Source organism: Cottoperca gobio, chromosome 15 (genome assembly GCF_900634415.1).
Source record: "Cottoperca gobio chromosome 15, fCotGob3.1, whole genome shotgun sequence".
In the NCBI taxonomy this organism is placed as follows: domain Eukaryota; kingdom Metazoa; phylum Chordata; class Actinopteri; order Perciformes; family Bovichtidae; genus Cottoperca; species Cottoperca gobio.
The window spans coordinates 20,143,320-20,166,882 of record NC_041369.1 but is presented as its reverse complement, the minus strand read 5'-3'; the positions used below and the strand labels follow the sequence as shown (position 1 = coordinate 20,166,882).

General features: G+C 41.0%; 1 protein-coding gene across 1 annotated transcript in view; it reads right to left on the bottom strand.

Moving 5' to 3' along the window:
* slc8a1b (solute carrier family 8 member 1b) overlaps nucleotides 1-15,904 on the bottom strand; it is a 125,326-nt gene extending 109,422 nt beyond the window's left edge. The window contains 2 exon segments of the mRNA XM_029449121.1: nucleotides 336-1,256; nucleotides 15,414-15,904. Of these exon segments, the coding sequence (XP_029304981.1) occupies nucleotides 336-1,205 (870 nt within the window). The 5' untranslated portion in view covers nucleotides 1,206-1,256; nucleotides 15,414-15,904.
* Between the last annotated feature and the right edge of the window lie 7,659 nt (nucleotides 15,905-23,563).

Below are 23,563 nucleotides of genomic sequence, written 5' to 3'. Positions count from 1 at the left end.
ATATGCATTTTGGGAAAGAGAGCTCCCAGTATCACTGTAATTTATTGAACACTAATGAAGACATTTTAGCTTCTGAATGAGTGACACGTGTAATGTCTTTCAGGGATACATCCCAACAAATGATACGGTTCTTTTGCTTTCAATGAATGGTAAAGGGTAACTCATCTTAAATATAATGTTGGTCCATCATTTCTATTGGTCATGAGACTATTGTACTAACCAAAGTGAATTCTGACAGCAAGAAATAAGCAGTCCATTTGACAGACAGTTCAGTCTGCTGTAGCAGTAATGGGTGTACTGATACTGTGTAGTCGTGTTAATTCCTCTGAGCATACCTTGGAAGGAAGTGGACGGTCTCCCTCGGTCTCGATGATCATACCACGCTGCTTGCCAGTGCGGTAGCGCTTGTACACATACTTGTAGAACAGCAGGCGGCGGTCGGCCACCCAGGCGAACAACACACATATGGGAAAGAAGAAGAACGTGAGCAGCCCCTCCCACACCTGCACAACGCCGGGCGAGATCACGCACAGAATCAGGTAGAGCCAAATGTAGGCAAAGATACTCCAGCTGCCCGTGACGAAGAAGACACGGAGATGCTTGACCCTCCTTGTCTCGCCGTCAGGCACGACGTACACACAAAGCCCGATGATGACAAACATGTTAAATGCCGCAGAGCCCACAATGGTGGCGGGGCCCAGTGTGCCAGCTTCGAACCCATGACCTATGACTTCTATGACGGAGAGCAGGATCTCGGGAGCCGAAGAGCCCAGAGCCATGAGTGTGAGATTGGAGACTGTCTCGTTCCAGATCCGAACGGTGGTGGTGGTGGTTTCTCCGTTGGGTTTCTTGATAGTGATCTCCTTTTCCTGTGACGTGATGACCTCTATTGATGCCATGAAACGGTCTGCGATGATTGACACACCGAGGAACATGTAGACCAAAGCCACAAAGTAAACTGTTGCCCGGGCCACTTTGTCACCAATTGATGGGTTTTGGGGCTCCCAAATAGGAAGGACCACCCCCTTCGAGCACGCCTCAGCTTTGCTGCATTCAGTTTTATTAGTGGACACCGCTGAAACGGAGCCACCCAAGCTCTGCTCAGGGGGAGCGCCGGCCAGTGAGAGTTGGAGCTTGAGGAGCAGAAACACAACGACGACTGCTACCCTCAAGGCAGGGAGGGGGGAGTGATCCCTGCGACCCATGTTGACGTCCAAACCAGTACAGTGAGGCGACGATTAATGAGGATGTTAAACCTTTGGAGAGAAAAGATGAGAAGAATTCAGATTAGACCATCATAGACCTAATGAATGATATTCATAACATGTGACATGTGTGGAGGGAGAGTTTTAGGTTTGATGCTCTACTTTAATTAGAATTTTCACTGCAACAATGTATAGCATATAATATAACATATTCAACCAGAGTATACTGCAGGGTTTAACGAGACTTCACTTCTACAGCAAGTTACCAACTCTTATCTCTTTCATCTCAAACATGTATATGTAACAGACGCTCAAGCAATGAAAGGTCAAATCTGCATCTGTCTGAATAAAAAACAAGCACTCTAATGTCACCTTTGCAGACTTATGAACAGTATGGTCTGTTCCTCTCTCCTCCCCTCCCGCTCTATCTGTATGCATTTATGTAAATGTATGTTACTAACTCATCATCTGGGGTATCATCCCCGGAGTGTCTGTCTCTCATGTGGCAGGTTGCCACTGATAAAGTTTACGTCAGGATCAGGAATCGTGGCTGCGCCTGTTGCCCTGGTCCTGCTGGACACCGGGAAGCCTTTTTGACATTTTCCTGGATTCATCAAAACTTTCTCTTTTTCAACACAACATAATTTCTGTCAAATGTTGTATTTGTACTATGTTGTTTATCCTGTACACACGACATCTATTGCACGTCTGTCCGTCCTGGGAGAGGGATCCCTCCTCAGTTGCTCTCCCTGAGGTTTCTTCCATTTTTCCCCCTTTAATTATGGGGTTTCTTTTAGGAAGTGTTTCCTTGTGCGATGCGAGGGTCTAAGGACAGAGGGTCTATAGACAGAGGGTCTGAGGACAGAGGGTCTAAGGACAGAGGGTCTAAGGACAGAGGGTCTAAGAACAGAGGGTCTAAGGACAGAGGGTCTGAGGACAGAGGGTCTAAGGACAGAGGATCTAAGAACAGAGGGTCTAAGAACAGAGGGTCTGAGGACAGAGGGTCTAAGAACAGAGGGTCTAAGGACAGAGGGTCTAAGGACAGAGGGTCTAAGGACAGAGGGTCTGAGGACAGAGGGTCTAAGGACAGAGGGTGTAAGGACAGAGGGTCTAAGGACAGAGGGTCTAAAGACAGAGGGTCTAAGGACAGAGGGTCTGAGGACAGAGGGTCTGAGGACAGAGGGTCTAAGGACAGAGGGTCTGAGGACAGAGGGTCTAAGGACAGAGGGTCTGAGGACAGAGGGTCTAAGGACAGAGGGTCTAAGGACAGAGGGCATAAGGACAGAGGGTCTAAGGACAGAGGGTCTGAGGACAGAGGGTCTAAGGACAGAGGGTCTAAGGACAGAGGGTCTGAGGACAGAGGGTCTAAGGACAGAGGGTCTAAGGACAGAGGGTGTAAGGACAGAGGGTCTAAGGACAGAGGGTCTATGGACAGAGGGTATAAGGACAGAGGGTCTAAGGACAGAGGGTATAAGGACAGAGGGTCTAAGGACAGAGGGTCTAAGGACAGAGGGTATAAGGACAGAGGGTCTAAGGACAGAGGGTCTAAGGACAGAGGGTATAAGGACAGAGGGTCTAAGGACAGAGGGTGTCGTATCCTGTACAGTCTGTAAAGCGCACTGAGACAAATGTATAATTTGTGATATTGGGCTCTATAAATACATTTGATTTGATTTGATTTTGTGGTTGCTCACTTGATAAAACCTTAGAAATGCAACACCGCACAAATAAAAATATTTCAGGTGCGATGTTTCCTTAGCTGTTTAGGGTCAGCCAGTTCAAATAACCACACCAAAGATAAACTTCAGCTCCCGAGATCAGCACTATAGATTTCCAAGGAGCAGCTTCTGAAATATCCCTGGCACATTCCTGCAGCAATAATACCCTGCTGATGCTCGTGTAACCCGGGCAGGAGTGGCTCTCGCCGATAACAGTCCGGTTGACTTCTGTCAACAACACTGGCTTTTAAATGAGGTTACTGTAAGCAGACAGTTTTGATGTCAGACAGCCATTACTTGAAGGTCATTTTGTATTCCAAATGTTCAAGCTGGCTGACAAGATAATGAAAAAGCTGCAGGACTATGGACTACCCATACCGACTAAAAGGCTTCTATAATGACCACAACCCTTAATCAGTCTCTCACAAGCATTCATTTCAGATCTGTTATTACATTGTACCAGTGTCTATTTTAGTATTTTAGCTTTTTGTCAATGAACTAACAAATTAATCAACTAATCCCCCCACACAAACATTTGTGATATGTTGGTAAATTTGATGTATATTCAAATTAACTCAGGTCATCTAGTTCTTTAATTGTGTTTTCAGATGTTTGCCGTGTTGCCCTCAGCTGTGTGTATTCTGGTCTATTACAGTGGGTGTAGACAGAGCTCCTCTTTCTCTGTGACAATGTAAACTAACATATTATTTACATCTATAAAAAAAAACAGGTATAACAGCATTTGAGGTCACTTTCTGAGAGACCACACAATCCCAACACTGATACTTCTAATCAGCCACATACAACAAGCTAATTTCACATTGTTGGTTCATTTTCCACGGGGAGAATATTCCATCTGTGAATTATTTGCACGGTTATGAGACTAGACCATGCACTTGTCATAATGTGTGTAATTAAAACTCTTTGCTCTGTGCATGAAGGTGTACAAGTGTATGCAGGCAGAGTAATAATCATAACAATAAACTAACAATTAACATGTACTTTACAGAAAAGGAATACGTTCATTAACAATGTTTCCTCATTGTGTTGATGGAATCTAATCTGGACAGCATTATGCTTCTTACAAAACATATTTGCTGTTGCATATAAGTAGTATATAAACACCGTCTCTTGGATACAGGGTCATTTGTACTAACCAGGAGACAGCTGCTGGAGAACCAGTGGCTGCGTTGTGGTTCATACTGGATCAACATACAGTAACTGGGAGTCTGACGGTGCTATAGTTTTAAAGTTATCAGCAGGAAGTTATAATCAATTCCAAAATGCACGGGGGGGGGGGCATGTGCATTGGTGGTCTTTGTTAAGAGAAAGGAAGCAGACGGAGGGAAAAGGATGTGGGTGATTCCATGTTAAAGCACAACTTTCTAACACACACACACACACACACACACACACACACACACACACACACACACACACACACACACACACACACACACACACACACACACACACACACACACACACTCTCCTGAGGTTTTAGGGGATAAAAGAAAATGAAAGAAATCCTTTCAGTGCTGCCACATTTACAGAATAACAGAGTTGTGTGCCCATGTATTCTCGACGGAGATGATACGCCTACAAACAGTGGATAGAATGGAATACTGCCCTCGTTGTTTGTGCCATGTGCAGTGGTACAGTATACATGGTTCTCTCACTCGTGCTGATCGACTGGGCTCAGGGGCTAGTTTTTATTAAATCTTAGTTGTGATAGTAAGTTTGTTAAAATCGCTTAATATCCTCTAGGAAAAAACAATCATCTATACATGATTCTGTCTGCACAAGCCTTGCTCTGTGTTTAAAAAGGTTGCATTGGATTAATATGTATTCATATTATCCAATTGTAGTGAGTAGAGCATAAATGTCTCAATATACAGTATGTACCTGTGTATGTGTTGGCATTGAAGTTTTAACACTTGGGCTAGGCAATACTATCATTTATTAACTGACGTGATTATTATATTGATGACCAAAGCTATTACAAGTCGTCCTGAGGGTAACGTCTGTACCAAACTTTTACCACTCTGTAGATGTTTTTGTGAAAGCACTGCTGCACACACTCCGTAGTAATCCTTTGGATCAGGGATCAATAGCAAGAAGCAAGAGCCGAAACAAAGATCAGCTCAAAACAAGCTTCTTCCACATTCCTGCATGCCAACATCCATTCCCCGATAATTAATTGTTCACACTCTTACATCCAGAAGCAGCACAATTCACCCAACAACAGTTGCATCAGTACTTTCCTGCTTTTCTACAATACTCATTAAAGATGAAGCTATCAAATGCGCTAACAATTGAATCACATTTTCTCTTGCATTACATGCAGCGAGGCTCTGCAGCCGTAGGGTCCTGACACTATTAAAAGCTAAATGAACAACACATAATCCATTTCCACAGGGAGTGTAGTCAATATGTGAATGTTCATTCTATATATTACACATAGAAAATGGGTGTGCTGTGCCTAATGTTGTTGACGGCTACTTGCTAGATAAATCAGTTACCGCGTAAAGCATAATTAGCCCGACAAAGGTACATTTAAAGTAGATATGTGGGTTGAATAATGTGTTGAAGTGTATCTGGTGGGCTCAGCACGTGAGAACTTTTGCTCAAGAGTTAAGAAAATCAATTGCAAACAAAATTAACGTCTACTTAATTAAAGTTCAATTCAGTACGCTCATAACTAAACATTTTCCTCCCAGCTAATGTGCTTCAGAAGCTCTTTGCCTTCTTGTGTGGCCACACAAGGATTAGTGTGGCATTTCCAAGTGATCAATAATTCAGTGTGCTTTAGGGTTTCGTAGTTCTTACTTAAGGATGTCATTTTTCCAACAGGCTGATGGCTAAAGAGAAATCTCTATATGCCAGTCATTCTCTATGCAATAGTGTTTTCCACTGCTTCTCTACACTAGTGGATGCTCGAGGTAATAGAAATGGTTGGAGCGGTTAATATAATATTTACTAAATACAAGTACAAGTTAAAGAGAAATTGAATTGTATCATTAACAGAGTAAGGTGTGAAGCCACCCAGCTCATGAAGTCAACATCTGTTTGTCTTAATATCAAAGAGAAAAGGACGCAGCCATTAGAAAGACGTGGAACCAGTTGGAGTCTAATAGATTCATCACAGGTAGGAAAACTGGCAATTTATACCCCACGATTTAAATGCTTTGTGTGCGTCAGCTCTTTCTAACAGCAGCTAATATAAAAAAGGAGGCACACTTCAAGTGAGTTCATACAATGAATTTGCTAAAACTTTAAAGGAATAGTTTATTTATTTAACAATTATTGGCTTTCTTGATACCACTCTCACATCTGTCCGTAACATATGAGGACACAGCTACGAGCTGGTTAGCTTAGCTTAGCATAAAGACTGGAAACGGGTAGCATGGCTCCGACCGAAAGTGAAAAGAAACCTGCCTACCAGCGCCACAAAAGCTCACCAATTAACACTTTATATATAGTTTGTTTAATCAGTACAAATTGTAGATCAGTATTTACTGTGTTGTATATTAAACTCCGGGCACAGTGGAGGTATAAATCTCCCTCTCAAGAGGTGCACTGACGCTTAGAAGACCCTGTTTTATACCACATTACGGAGAAACATTTTAATTCTCACAGCCTTTATTGCTAATTATCCCCATTCTTCTGTAACTATCCAATCAAACGATAATCAAAGTTGATGTCATTATTCTCATTTTGAAGGGCCAGTGACTCTGAAGAGGATAAATGGGGAAAGAAAATGAATGACAAGGTCCCGGGAGCTGCCGCAGGCCTCACACAAACACTATGAGTTTGCAGTGCCGCCTTTCCTACGGTACCTGAAGGCATTTGCTTCTCCTGGTTCTTACCCCAATACAGTTAATGGTTAAAAGGCAGTTTTGATATTTAGCAATGTGTTGTATATGTCAGCCCAGTACCCATTATGAAAAACAATTCATATATTAACCAAGAGTAAGTTCTCCGGTTTATGTTCTTTGCTCGGTTTCTTCTCACCGACTTGCTTAAACCTCCACCTCACGAAGCGTCCTTGATAAAACTGATTGCTTTACACTTTATCAGGAGAGTTCCCTTCAGATGCCTTGAGATGACATTACCCGTTCTGTTTATGGTTCTGTTTTGCTCTACGACTGCAAAATATATCCTGCGGGAACGACTGACTGCACAAGAATCACTACCTGCTATTTGATGAAGGTAAAAGTGATGCCCTGGTTGGTATCAGCACCAAACACAAGGGTGTGTGTTTGGCCTGCTGTTATCACCGGAGAGGCTTAGCTGCCTAACAGTGGCTGCTATTTTGGATTTCGTAAATTAACTATCATGTTTCAGAATATCCCGCCATGATTTCCTCTAGTGTTATGACCTCAAAAACTTGGCTCCATTTCAGGATGAACATATGAGACGAGCCAACCCTGCATCAGAAACACACAGACACACACACACACAGACACACACACACACACACACACATGAGCTGCACCACTGATTCCACCTCCCCAGAGGCAGAAAACAAAAGCATAATATATAAAGTTAAGAAAACCAAACTAAAGTGCTGCACTGAGGCAAGCTGTTCCCTCTCTGCCCCAATACTGTCATTCCTCTGGGACTCTGAAGGCAGCACCCAAAGGTGTCAAGAAGGCAGCTGATAAGACCAACAAGCAAGAGAGAAAAGAGGAAAAGAGGAAGACGGGGGGTGTGTGTGTGTGTGTGTTTAAGACTTTCTCCATAAACCACTAATATTCATGAGAGACTGAATCATGCAGGGACTCTGTAGTGGTAAACTAATTTAAAGACAAGTAGATGCTGAACATGCCAACAAACATAAACCTTTGTGGTGCAGGAGAACACAGAGCAGCCTGAGATGCACCTTCCACTACGGGGCAAGAGGCGGTGATAGAGCATGTAACACAGTGAAAGAGGTATAATACAATATGGAAAAGTAACTAGAGAGGGGAGAGGGAGGGATGTAAAGAGAAAGACTGAAGAAGAAGGATGTTATCTAGGAAACAGAGTAAGACATCTTCAGGAAAAGAGAAGGAGCGAAAGAGACAGATGAGATGAAAGAGGTAACCTAATATAGGCTCACCTTCCCTTTATACAATAAAAAGGGATAGTCCACTGTAATGTTTGTGTGAAAGCAGGATCAAATATGCAGACACACACATGTACACACCAGCCCCTGCAAAATACTGAAGATTAATGGTCCTCGAGCCAAGATGCGTCGTCATATTATTACACTTAAAGTGGAGGAAATGATCAGACTGGCACCGTAATACACAGGGCTATTTCATACTGTCTGTCACACGGTCTATCCAGGGACATCATCTACATATCTGTCCATCTGGAATGTGATGAGGGACATGAAAACGCAGAAGAATGATGATGAGATACATACAGGAATTTGAAGAAAAAAAATCATTAAAATGCTCCCCTGATCCGCCGTGCTCCAGTCATTCACTGGAGAAGAACTAGCCAAAGGCAAGCAATCATCCTCATTCAAACCACGTTCAAACTCTCCTTCTAGGGATGGGTTGTATAATCAGAATAAATGGCATGTTACAACATGTTACATGCCACTGGCAAACTGTTAAAGCCTCATAAAGGCTTCATGTTTCCCCTCCTTCTTGCAAAACAAACAAACAAGAAAAGACACTTATACAAAACCATGACAACATACCTACACTTAGAGCTGCACTAATCAATATCGTATATTGTCAATGGGTTTAAATGAGTATGTGTAATATGACAAACCCACAGGTATGTACGGAGCATTTTAACATCTTTCAGTTTATTGTTTTGGTTCACTCTCACCGCTGTCATGAACCCACTATATACACCCAACTGCTGACAGACAGAGTTAGCCATTAGCTGGTAAACAAAATGAAGCATTTAGCAGCTTAAGACTCAGTTGTTTCCGTCAGGAGTTGGTGGAGACCAAAACAGAGCAAGAGGCTGAATACTGGACTTACATTTGTTGGATGCAGAGAAACACAACTCCAAAAGATTGCTGATGTTGCAATGTCACTATAAAATGATATGTTGATGTGGTCTTTACAGCATGTATCAGTCTTTTTTTTTTAAATCTATCAATATACAACAAGCATCAGCATGGTTCCTTAAACTAAGGGTCGAAAGAGAAAGGGACAAACATAGTTGTATCCTGTATACATTTGACTTGAATACTCTGTATTCACGTGTTTCATCATACTGTGCTACACTACTCTATGCGTCGCATATAACCTTGTTTGGATTCATCCATATTTGATCACTGAGCACATTACTGTAGTTGTGGGGGGTTGTGCCGACTCTGTACAACCACTGACTGCAAGGACACAGCAGAAATACTTTTCATCCAGTTATCTAGAGGCTTGTTAACATTTGACGTATCACGGTGGAGACGACTGGTAGCTTTGGTCTCATTACAGAAGTATTACTGTACTCCTGTTGTTTTCTAGAAATAGCCCATATGTCCTGTAAACACTGTTCTTTTCTATCATGGAGGTTAAGTTACCAAGATGACACTAACAGAAGAAAGTTTTGCTTTGTTAACAGGGAAGGAAAGTGTCCTAGTTTTGTGCTATAAAAAGGTAAAAAGCATTTCTGCCACTAAATCTTACCGAGTGCAGTGTGTGCATCAAATGCAGTGTACTTGGCCCTTAAAGGCTGAACAATCTTCCCAGTGACCGGTTGATTTGTTTACAATGCTTTTACTAGGGTTACAATGACAATGAGTTATTTGCGTTACTGTGATACAAGTAGCTTTTTACAGAGCCGACATGTGTGTCAATGGTTTGTTTCCCCATTATGCTAACAATATATACATCTTGTTTATGTTATTGTATTATCCGTCATACATCCGAACCTTGCAACAGTTGACACGCATTGTAATGTAGCAGTACACGTATTAACCCAAGGACTTCCAATCGACAGTGGGGTTGCTCATATTAACCAATCAGCATAACTGCTAGAGATCTATGCTGGATGGTAAATTGGAAGAGAAGCCATCAATCTGCAGATTGATTTCAAATATATAAACTCTGCCTCGGGGTGTAACACTGGTGTAACACCTATTACCTCAATGGCTATCGAATTATATAACGAAGGTCACAGTATTACCTATCAGCAATATCTGCCTTGGCTATACATACAGTACAGACCAGTATTCAATATGCATTATACTTAGGGCTCATTACAGTAATCTCATCATTCATAATCATAATCATTGATCTGTATTTACTTAGAATATGAAAAATGAATTTGGACTGGCTGATCTGCAGCTCTTTTACTTCCCGACGCTCGATGTTCCACTTTACCTAAGCTGTCTATGCCTTGAAAGAACCCTGTTGACAGTAAACTATAGTGAACAGGGTCCCTTTCGCAAAAAGAAGCAGAACAACTTTCTGATGCGTGGGGACATAAAACCTGGAGGGAAATCTGTTTGAACATTTTAGTGGGATATTTGTTTAGTTTTAGCTTTATATCAGATATTACAGTGTTCAGTCCAACTCTATGATGCTTATATTATAACACCTATATATGAAGTGAGTGATATGGAATACACAAGGTCATGTACAGTATGCATGCATATACTGTATATACAGTATGTACTGTATGTATGTGTGTACTGTATGTATGTATGTATGTATGTATGTATGTATGTATGCATGTATGTATGCATGTACTGTATGTACTGTATGTACTGTATGTACGTACTGTATGTACGTATGTATGTATGTATGTATGTATGTATGTATGTATGTATTCATGTACTGTATGTACTGTATGTACGTACTGTATGTATGTGTGTACTGTATGTATGTATGTATGTACTGTATGTATGTACTGTATGTATGTGTGTACTGTATGTATGTATGTACTGTATGTATGTATGTAATGTATGTACTGTATGTACGTACTGTATGTATGTGTGTACTGTATGTATGTATGTACTGTATGTATGTATGTAATGTATGTACTGTATGTACGTACTGTATGTATGTGTGTACTGTATGTATGCATGTATGCATGTACTGTATGTACGTACTGTATGTATGTATTTGTGTACTGTATGTATGTATGTATGTATGTATGTATGTATGTATGTATGTATGTATGTATGTACTGTATGTACTGTATGTACGTACTGTATGTATGTGTGTACTGTATGTATGCATGTATGCATGTATGCATGTACTGTATGTACGTACTGTATGTATGTATTTGTGTACTGTATGTATGTATGTATGTATGTATGTATGTATGTATGTATGTACTGTATGTATGTATGTACTGTATGTATGTATGTATGTGTGCATGTGTGTACTGTATGTATGTACTGTATGTATGTACTGTATGTATGTATGTGTGTATGTACTGTATGTATGTATGTGTGTATGTGTGTACTGTATGTATGTATGTATGTATGTATGTATGTATGTGTGTATGTGTGTACTGTATGTATGTATGTGTGTACTGTATGTATGTATGTGTATATGTGTGTACTGTATGTATGTATGTATGTATGTATGTATGTATGTATGTATGCATGTATGTACTGTATGTATGTATGTATGCGTGTATGTACTGTATGTATGTATGTATGTATGTATGTATGCATGTATGTATGCATGCATGTATGTATGTATGTATGTATGTGTGTACTGTATGTATGTGTGTACTGTATGTATGTATGTGTATATGTGTGTACTGTATGTATGTATGTGTATATGTGTGTACTGTATGTATGTATGTATGTATGTACTGTATGTATGTATGTATGTGTGTACTGTATGTATGTATGTGTGTACTGTATGTATGTATGTATGTACTGTATGTATGTATGTATGTATGTATGTATATATGTACTGTATGTATGTATGTATGTACTGTATGTATGTATGTATGTTTGTACTGTATGTATGTATGTATGTATGTATGTGTGTACTGTATATATGTACTGTATGTATGTATGTATGTATGTATGTACTGTATGTATGTATGCATGTACTGTATGTATGTATGTATGTATGTATGCATGTACTGTATCCATGTACTGTATGCATGTACTGTATGTATGTACTGTATGTATGCATATACTGTATGTATGTACTGTATGTATGTATGCATGTACTGTATGTATGTACTGTATGTACGTATGCATGTACTGTATGTATGTACTGTATGTAAATATGTATGTACAGTATGCATGCATGTACTGTATGTATGCATGTACTGTATGTATGTATGCATGTACTGTATGTATGTACGTATGTATATACTGTATGTAAAATATGTATGTACAGTATGCATGCATGTACTGTATGTATGCATGTACTGTATGCATGTACTGTATGTATGTACTGTATGTATGTACTGTATGTACTTTATGTATGTACTGTATGTATGCATGCATGTACTTTATGTATGTACTGTATGCATATACTGTATGTATGTACTATATGTATGTACTGTATGTATGCATGCATGTACTTTATGTATGTACTGTATGTATGCATGCATGTACTGTATGCATATACTGTATGTATGTACTATATGTATGTACTGTATGTATGTATGCATGTACTGTATGTACGTATGTATGTACAGTATGTAAAATATGTATGTATGTACAGTATGTACTGTATGTACTGTATGTATGTATTGTATGTACTGTATGTATGTACTGTATGCATGCATGTACTGTATGTATGCATGTACTGTATGCATGTAATGTATGCATGTACTGTATGTACTGGATGCATGTATGTATGTACTGTATGCATGCATGTACTGTATGTACTGTATGATTGTACGTATGTATGTACAGTATGTAAAATATGTATGTATGTACAGTATGTACTGTATGTACTGTATGTATGTATTGTATGTACTGTATGTACTGTATGCATGCATGTACTGTATGTATGCATGTACTGTATGCATGTAATGTATGCATGTACTGGATGCATGTATGTATGTACTGTATGCATGCATGTACTGTATGTACTGTATGTATGTACTGTATGTATGCATGTACTGTATGCATGTAATGTATGCATGTACTGTATGTACTGTATGCATGTATGTATGTATGCATGTACTGTATGTATATATGCATGCATGTACTGTATGTATGTACTGTATGTATGTATGTACTGTATGTACTGTATGCATGTACTGTATGCATATACTGTATACATGTACTGTATGCATATACTGTATGTATGTACTGTATGTATGTACTGTATGCATGTACTGTATGCATGTACTGTATGCATATACTGTATGCATATACTGTATGCATGTATGTATGTATGCCTTTACAATTCCTCGACAATCGTTCACCTAATTGACTTCATGCTGGTGGTGCCGAAGACCAAAAGAAGTGTAGTGTCGAGTGCAAGCCCCTGAGATCTGTGTGACATATTTATTCGTAGTGCATTATGTACATAGTGTGTAGTGTATTGAGATTGCAACCATGTCATGCCAGCGTCAGGACCCAAGGAAGCTTCAGGGTTGAGTGTGAAGTTGTTTTGGATCAGCGGTTCTCGAGAATAAAATACTGGAGGTCAAGCAATCCGCCCAGTCCGAACAGGCTTGTTTTGAATAAATGTTGAATTTGTATTTAAAAAAGGTGAAACCTCAAACAAAATGTAAAGTGAAAGCATTTTTAACATAACCCCATAACAACTCAGGCAAAAAAAGCTAAAATGTAACAAAATAAGTTTTTCGGTATTATCAATGTTATGGTGGAAATATACATTTTCAATAATGTAACAAATATAACCAAGAAAGAAAAATAAAAAAAATAAATCTCTAATTGGAGTTTGTAGCATAGTGTGGCAACAATACTATATTTCAACTTACAAACTATTTACAGTATATCACATACAATATACACCACACTGGTATTTCAACCCTGCTTCTTCCAGCTATGAAGCTCAGGCTCCTCTCAGCCATTTACACTGACTTATTTACAACATAGTAACCACATGGCGCTATATTCTCTCCTCTACCAGGTTGTGAACAGACCTAATCACCGATCGATCCCAGACCCACTGACATACTGCCTGAATCTAGCATCAGATATGGAAAAAGGTCAATTTTTATTAGAAAATACATAATTTATGTGAATCTGAACCTGTTTTAATGTGATGCCTAAAGTGAAGCCTCACCACTGCATTACCACAATAACTTATATTCCATCAATAACCAACTGCACCACTGCTGGAAGGTAAATGTGGCAGTAAAAACCTCTGGCTGCCTTTCAGTTTTTCATTGTCATAAATAAATATTTCATATCATCCACGGTGGATGAGCTACAGTTCTTCTGTGTCACGCTCATAAAGCCCCGACTGAAGTCAGCTGGAAAAAGATTGCCTGGAAAGCCTTGATGGTACCTGCCTGATGTGCCAAGCACTCCTAAGACGAAGCGTTTGTAGTGTCACATCAGGAGAATGAAAAGATGCTGTCTGCTGCCTCCTCTAATATAATATGTGCCATGTTTACAGGAACAGCTAACTGATGTGTGAAGCTCTCAAACTGTTTAATTTGCCTTTCATTGCACAGCAGGCGGAAGGTAAAATAAGTATTTGTCCTCGGATGTCACGTTTAAGACTGAACATCTAACTGCTTCATTGTTAAAGAACCAACGCTGAATTAAACCCATTCAAATTCAACTACGGGGCCAGAGCTCATATTTAGCCCCAATCTGTTCTGCACTGATGTGCAAATGCAGTCCATCAGCCCCAATATCAATGTACGGTTTGGCGCAAAGGATGAGGACGTGCATAATTGCGCAAGTGTGGCTCTCTGCGCGCTTTTGCGACTGGATTGTTCGTCCTATGGATGGGTTACTAGCCTGGACTGCGCATGTTTGTCACCCAACTTCCACATTGAAGCCTATAAAAAGGGTGCGAACGTGGTTGTCTGAACGTGATCTGCATCTGTAATTATTATTCCTCTAAAAATAAGCGAGGCAGGCGGTCGACTTAAACATGCGAGGAATGGAGAGGAGGGCAGGGAAAGAGGGTGGGGGGGGAGGCAAAAAAAAATGTAGCCCCTGAAGCGAAAAGAAGCAGCCTCTGGTAACTCATTTTAATGAAAAACAAATTACAAACACCTTCCACCGCACCCTTTGATTTCAAAACCAGCGGTCCTCTCTCTATACATCTCAGAATCACAGAGGTGGAGAAGCGCAGTGTGGAAAGCGTGTTGCGGGAGGATGAGGTGAGGAAACATCGTTTCCAAATCGCATCCAAACCCTTCCGACGCATGGTGCTTTCAAGTCTCCATGCGGGGCTCCACGAGGCGACACCGTCCCATCTGCATCCCATCCACTCCACTTCCCTCCCTCCTAAAAAACTTGCTTTCACCAGACAATGCGGCGTGAGGCAAAGACCCCCAGCATTCAAAAGCATTAACATCATTGTCCCCGCTCAACACGTACCCAGAAAACTGCAGATTAGCCTACCTTTTTATCCAGAGAGTGTCCACAATCCGGAGAAGACAGTCAGTAGTAAAGACCGGACTATAGCTGTACTAGTAGCAGTACAAGGAGTGATAGGAGGAGGAGGAGTAGAGGTAAGCCAGGAGTGGGGAATGGTAATGGAGACGCAGGGAGCTCTTATACGCCAGCCAAGGCGGCGTATCCACAGACCGAGACGCACAAAAGAGGGAGAGGTTGTCCGGATTCCCAAGCACTGACAGTTTTTTTTATTTGTTGCTGTTGTTTTCTGTTGTTGCCTACTGTTCGTTTCCATACAGCGCGACCTGTATGATCGGATAACCGGAGAGGTGCTTCATCAGCAAACCCGCATTTGTTGGGACGAGGCGCGCAGCTCAGCGGACTTCTTCCTCATTCTTCCCTCTCACTCCGTGCAAGCGCAAGAGGAAGAGAGAGAGAGAGAGAGAGAGAGAGAGAGAGAGAGAGAGAGAGAGAGAGAGAGAGAGAGAGAGAGAGAGTGGAGGAGAGAGAGAGTGTATGACAGAGAGAGAGAGAGAGAGAGAGTGAAAGTGTGTGTGTACTGTTCCCTCACACACCGACTGAGATTCAGCACGCCCTCCTCCTCTGTCTGTGCTGTGTGTGCTGTGAGCTGGTGCTGGCCTCTCTATTCTGTCGTTGTGTGCTCTATTCACATATATCTTGCTTGTCTCTCAAGCTCAAGCACAAGCACACACACACACACACACACACACACACACACACACACACACACACACACACACACACACACACACACACACACACTCTACCCCCTCTCTTTCCTACTCAGTACTCACTTACCCCCTCTTTCTGGTAATATCAATGATCCATTAAATAGTAAGTCCAGAAACGTGTCACATCCCACTCTCCCTGTCTGAGTGTCCTTCTCTATGCATTGCTTTCTTTATATCTTTCCTAATCCATGTCAATGAGGAACGCTTGTTTCAGATTAGCTGGCATGTGTATGTTAATATCTGAAATAGGGATTCTTCCAGACAAAACCAACATTCAGAATCATAAGGTTGCAACATCAGCATTACTTCTCATTTTAAATGATGTAGATATTCTGAAGGGAGGCAGAGAGAGACACATTGAGGGAGAGAGAATGAGAGAAAGAAAGACAACAGGAGACACATTAAGAGTCATAATAAAACCAAGCATTGACTGTTGACCACCTTATTATAGACTGACACAGTATATTAAAATCCCTAGTTCAAGAGCACCACAATGTGTTATTACCATCCAGCTGATGAAGAGGCCCCGGGGAGTTCTTGTAAACAAACTAAAGTTGTGTCTACAGTCAGTGTTTCTCACCTTGAGGTCTAACAAACAGGCTGAATGTTTTTCCTTCCACATAAAACATTTGCAAAGTCAGTTTTCTTGTGTTTTAAATCCATTTATATTCATGTTTACTTGCTCGTATTCTTCGTATTTCCTGCCTTTCCTGGACATTGAAGAGTTTCTTGGGACATTACCATCACCTGTCTGTCAGTGTAATGGCAGGAATGTGTATTGCAGGTAACACCCTCGTGCATATGTCATCGTGCACAAGACAAATATAAAACATTTTTTTTCACAGCACTACCAGAGGTGGAAAACTCCACAGGGTAGCATATTAACACTGTAAACACATGTTTGGAAATGTTTTACTTTGGTGATTCCCTGTTCCGAAAAGGCAGTGTTGTAGACAACACATTTGCAGATAGTCCCGTTCCACCATACTTAGAATCAAGGACTGAAACACATCAAAAATATTAGCCTTAAAAATATGTTTTAATGTTTTATAATCAAATTTTACCTCAAATTAGAACCAAATGTGGTATAAAAAGTAGTGCTGGGAAACTCGAATATCTTTTGTCAAATCAAGATTGTTTTATAAATTAAATTAAGTGTCAAGAGTTGTGGCCCGTATGGGGCAGGATACACTATTTAAAGTATACTTTGTTTGTATTGTAAGAAAGAAAATGTACTATTAAGCATACGATCACTATTAATCTCCATCATATTACATTTCTTATGTGGTGTTATTTGTTTTAGCATTCATTCAAAATGTTTCTTTTTAATTAATATTCATTTGTACACTAGTTAAAACAGAAACATGGGCGTGCACATGTTGTATAATGTAAGAGAATCTGAAATGACAGAACACCATTTGCATGCACTGCATCAGTGGGACGCCATAAGAGAAGATTTACTGGTTCTTGGTATTCATCAATTTGCAGCAAGATTTCCAAAGTGAACTGAATCACCAATAGCTAGTAGCAGGGAAGCTCCTCACTGGTGACTGAGCATCATTGTCAGCTCAGCTGTAATTCACAATATGAATTATTAAAAGCCAATTGAATGACTGCGAAAGCCACAGAAACAATCATAATCCCATAACTAAATTGTTAATAATAGGCTGTTGAGCCACTAACCTTATGTGCAGTGCTTGTATACACAGTAGGCTAGATTTGTACTGAACTGAAGGTGATAGCTTGGACTCTGGACACTGACCTGCTAAAGGGAAGCTTGGTAAATACTGATGGTCTAATAGTTGGAAACAGTCAGTCAGACAAATACATCCAAAAATGAGAAGGCAAGCAAGAGAAATGTGCGACAGGAAATGTAGATAGTTGACATTATAAGCTCAAAACAGGAAGTAAAGAATGGCTCAACCACAGCAAAGCCACACGGACAATAGGTATATACTTCTGTATATTCACGGGGGTTGATTCTGCATGAGGAGCAGCTGGGTGGGCAGCTGACCAGGTCATGTGACCTCTAAAGGAAGGAAACTCACCGGAGGGGAACTCGATGGCAGGCGAGGCCGAACAGGGTCCCGGAAAAACAGACACACTGGGAATGTGAGGAGAAAGTGTCTGAGGCTATGTGTGAAATAATTCACTCATTTACTACTCTACTCACTATCTAGGGAGTTCTATATCGAGGACTATATAGTGAGCTCATGGGCAAAGAAACACTTACGGACAGTACTCATTTTCTCTGCGCCGTTAATTACTTCAACGTCGTCTCACAATTAAAATGGAACATCCATAATAAATACAGACATGCAGTTTTGTGATAAATACATAAGCACTTGTGTTGAGTGTCCTCTTAGCGAATGAATTTAAGTTCCCACTAGTATGCAGTGATGCAGCGTGTGTGTTGTATATAGTTTTAATTGTGGTATGAACGATGGAGTAAAACATTATGTGCTGTCTTCGTCTTCATCAGGGTGGCCATCAGTTATCCACTGATTGGATAGATTAGTGGTTAAATCCCTGATCCTTGCAGCCTGCGTATCAACGTGTCCTGAGGCAAGATGCTGAACCCTAATTGGTCAAATTATATATATGCTTGTGACACACTTGTGTTGTAAAGTGCTTTTAGCTAAGACTAGAATATCGCCATTTACATGCACTTCATCTACCAATAACCATCGTCAATGTGTGGGCAATAAGCACATTTTCTCAAATGAATAAATACAAAGTAGTTTGTGGTCGCTGATCTGCTCATATTAAACATTTTTGAACTGCTTCCTCTTTAATCGTCCGTCTGCCATTCTTCCTAAACGGCAATGCATGATGGGGAAAGTGCTAGGCCAGTGACCAAAGGTTGTTCACTACTTTTCAAGATGCATTGTGTCCGCCCCCCTCAAGATGCCAGCCATTTACTGAGCAGAACATTGAGAACATTTGTTGGCGCAAGAGAGATGATGTGCAAGGTTGACCACGTTGACTTTAGCAATGAGTTCCATAAACGTGCATGCCAGACTGTGAGAGTATATTTAAAGAGGCAGGGAGCAGGTGGATAACCAATTCCCTTGCCCCAGGTTGTAACAAAGCACAATTGCAGTGAGTGTTGTAAACTGGACTTCCTGAGCACAGAGTAGGTGTCAGGAGCTGCTCTGGAGTTGGTCCTGGCCTCTGGAGAAACAGCTATTTAGTTGGGTAAACAGGATGAGGATCATGGACCAGAAACTGGATCACAAGAGAAACCAAAAAACAGGCTGACCTGAGTTCGAGGGGTTAGATGCTGGGGGACAGGGTTTAGAGGAGAGACCAAAGGGCGCAGGCTGATAATGAAAGGACACTGACTGGGGCAGAGATTTGAGGGAGACCTGGTGGAGATACTGACTTGGGCTGCATACGAATAGAGACACACTGAAGCTGAAGATGAGGAAAGGCAGGATCGACAGATGCACGCTCTTGAATTGGAATACTGGGCTTTGTTGGCTCTTACAAAATACTGAGCAAACTTTAAACGGAGGATGGATTAACGCTTGATGGACAGATAAATGCTCAAGCAGTGAAGCAGAAAAGACAAGCTTTCGAAAAGACACAGGCTAAGAGGCAGCTCTGAGCTCATGCTGAGGAACAGATTCAGGCTCAGACCCAGAGACAAATGCAGGCAAAGAAGCAAAAAAAGGGAAACTGGAAGTCATTCATGGGGGAGCAGAAGGCAAATTAAGAGGTTGGGAGACATAGGGAAGGATACCTAGCTGTTAGAATGGCAGGAGGTAATTATTGAAACAAACTGCTGGAGAGTGGAGCAGCAAAGAAACAGAGAAGGTGTCCGACTGAGTTAGAACGGCTGGTTAATGAAGGTAGAGAGGTTGATGTACCAATCGGGGAAGCAGGCGAGTCGGCACACTGAATGACGTGCTGGTAGGGCAGAAGAGGGGACTGTATCACGGACCTGATGAGGTCCCTAGAAACCTCCTGGACCTACAGGGGCTATGAGTTAACATTCCTGAAAGATGATAAGCTAAGATTCCACTACTGGTACGGATGGCACTTGAGCTGATTTGAAGGCTCGTCAGGCTGATGCTGTGGGAACAAGACAACACTGGGAATCTGGCACATAAGGGTTCTAGGGACCAGGGAACAGGAGGACATTGTATGCGAGGATGTAGTTATACTAAAACTAGACGAAGGAGATGCAACAGGTGCTCGTCTAGTGTAAATGAAATAAAAAAAGATTTCATTTTTTAAAGAATGTGTATGCTTTCAGTGAACGATAACATTATGTCATTATAATAAAGCATGTTTGAATGAAACTGGACTGAAATAGAACGAGGAAAGGAAAGAGCAGATGTGAAGTTCATACATGGAGGTAGAAGCTTCAGCCTGCTCATTCATAATTCAGAGGAGCTACACCCCAGGGTGCCTTCTTAGAGCACCTTCTTAGAGCACAGTCATTCTCACACCTGTCAATCAAACAGTCCTGCTAACACTATAGGAGTGCAGCGAGAGCGAGCTATGCAGATGACATATAAGCTAAGTATGCAATACCATTTGTCACTTCCACCAAATAAAATGTGTCTGGAGCTGCAACACATATTTCATAACACAGCTTAAGTTGTATATTTATAGTTATACTATACAAAGGAAACTGTTGAGATGATATTGTTATTAGGACAACACCAAACTCTTTTAGCAGTATCAACTCAATTATTTCAGAGTTCACACACCTGCATAACAGTCTGTCTGCTCAACATCATTTACATCACTTCATCACAGGCGATTAAATATGCTTCAGCTGAATTGATGTCCTCAATTTGCTGTTTGGTGATGTGTGTTGCCATTTAATGACCCTGTCTTTGAAGGTCTTTGCAGAGAGAGACATATCTCAAATGTTCTGAACAATTTCATCTTTGTTTTTGAAGTCCGAAAATAGACGCTCTTGATTTCCACGAGCCGCAGGTTGCCGACCCCTGTGCTAAACATACGCAAAAGTGATATCATACACCAATTTAAACAAAAAGTGTGTACGGTAAAAGTCCCGTTGGTGCAGCTGTTTTGCAAGAAAACACCGTGAAGTCAATGTAGTCACAAAACATACTTACTTTTGTAATAGTAGATCTGATGGGTTGGAATAAGACACATAATGTGAAGTGTTTCAGAGGGAGTTCCTCTGTGTTTAAGCCTAGGGTTGGTACGCACTCCGCTCAGCCTACAGGCAGAGAAGTGTGCTGCATCGCTGTAGGTATGCAGTGTATTAGACTGTCACCATAATTATGTTAATGGTTCACTGCTGTTTTCAAATAGGATCATTTACATTTTAGTATAATTCGGATGTGACAGTGTAAAATATGGGAATGACCTTCTGCTAAAGACGGCAATTTATCATGCAGAAACAAAGGGAGCGCACACACACACACACACACACACACACACACACACACACACACACACGGAAAGATACCTGCACTATATAGAGGAAGCCCACATTCTTATCTACATTTTTTCATTCCGTGCTCTCTCTCTAACAAACACACACCCCCTCACACCTGTGTGCACACAAGCAGACACAGAATTTTAACATCACAGTGGTGCACGATGATGCATACAAAGCCAGAGGGGGACTATTCTGCAGTGTTAAGAAATTGTCCTCGAGGAGCATCTTACAGTTCAGATTAAACCTCAGTACTGTGATCTGTCTGGACACCAACAGCTGAGGGAAAAAGCCACTCATGCACTTGTTACTCAAACTCCAGAGGAGGCAACTACTACATAACATGTTGCATAAAGCGTTTGAAGGAGACAGTTGCAGAGCAAAAGTAGATTATTATGTGTAACGGGTAACACGCATACAATACTCACAAGGCTGCACCGATCGATCCATTGGAGATTCTTTGAATCAGCTCTGTAAAACTCTAAAAAGATGTGTCCGGGCCATCGTTTTGAAACTTGATCCAAAGTTTGTTAAAATCAGCGATTGGTTCTGTAGTTGCACAGCGAAGACAGACAGTGATGGAAGTAAGAAGGTGCGAAAGAGAATAACATCTGCCAAGCACTCTGCGCTCAAGCTATTCAACACCTAAGCAACCGGGCCAATCATAGTGGAAAGTCAGCATGACTTTGTAGAGTTAGGGAAATGAAGGTCAGTGCCCCCACTCTGCGCCAGCCAATGATATAAAAAGAAGCTTCCCCACTTCACTCGCATGACCAGAGTTTCCCTATATATTGGCAAATTTACTGATTCTTTGTTTAAATGCTGTTTCAGAGTTTCCACATTCTGAAAGGAAAGTCTGAATAACTTAATTTCCTCATATATATATATTTATATATATATATATATATATATATATATATATATATATATATATATATATAAATTGCATTACAAGTGGAACTGTTGCATACAATTTCAGCTTGAAAATGTCAATATTGTTTCTTGCCTTCAAAAAACAATCATTCAGACCCGGTTCTGTCAAACTCGTGTGTCTGCGAGCTGGTTTGACATGCAAATGACGATACACTAAGAGCCTGTTTACACCTGGAATTAACAATATCACAAGTGGACAGCTCTTAGTGCGTCAGTTCATGCATAACTTCTGTTTGCAAAGACCAAATGACAACGCACTTTCCTTCCTCAGTCTGCCGGAAAATTTGAATTGAATTGAAATCGCTCAAAATGTTTGACGAGAATATAAACATGATCATTTGCCAGATGGTGTTTTTTCGTAAGCATGAGTCAGCACTAGTAACCAGTTAGAGTTGAGGGAGCGCTGGGAATGAGCAGCTCTTGATGGATGGATCTATACGTCATGTGATCTCCATGTATGCTTAACGTCAGATACGTTATGTCATCTCATGTTTGCATGGAGACATATTTGCACACATACACACGCACACAAAAATACACAGGTTGGCTGGAGGAGAGTAATCTCACCAAGAGGGACATCTACTAATGCAATGCTGAGTCATTCAGCATATATCTCTCTCACACACTGTCCTTCTCCCTCCCCCCTCCCTCCCTCCCTCTCAGTCCAGACAGTGTCAGGCGAGTTGGTCGTTGAGCTTAACGTGTTTGACATGTTCACCCAACTATGACCCTCTCCACACCTCTCTTCTCTCGGACGAGTTTGTCGCTTCAATTAATTGCAGCATTAATGCACATTTAATAATAAAATAAAATAGTGACACACTATTTTAGAATTGAGCCACTGCCCCTCATAATGTCTGCACATGTGCCCAGTAAATGGAGATGATATGAAACAGTGTGAAGGGGAAACTAGGGTCGACAACTGGCAGGACACCAGTGTTTCACCCAGTTAACGATGACATCTATGGTTCGCCACTGAGGAATGTTGGTTGTGCATCGGGTATCATGTGCCTGAAGTGCATTTTTCTGGGTGGTGACATGATTGT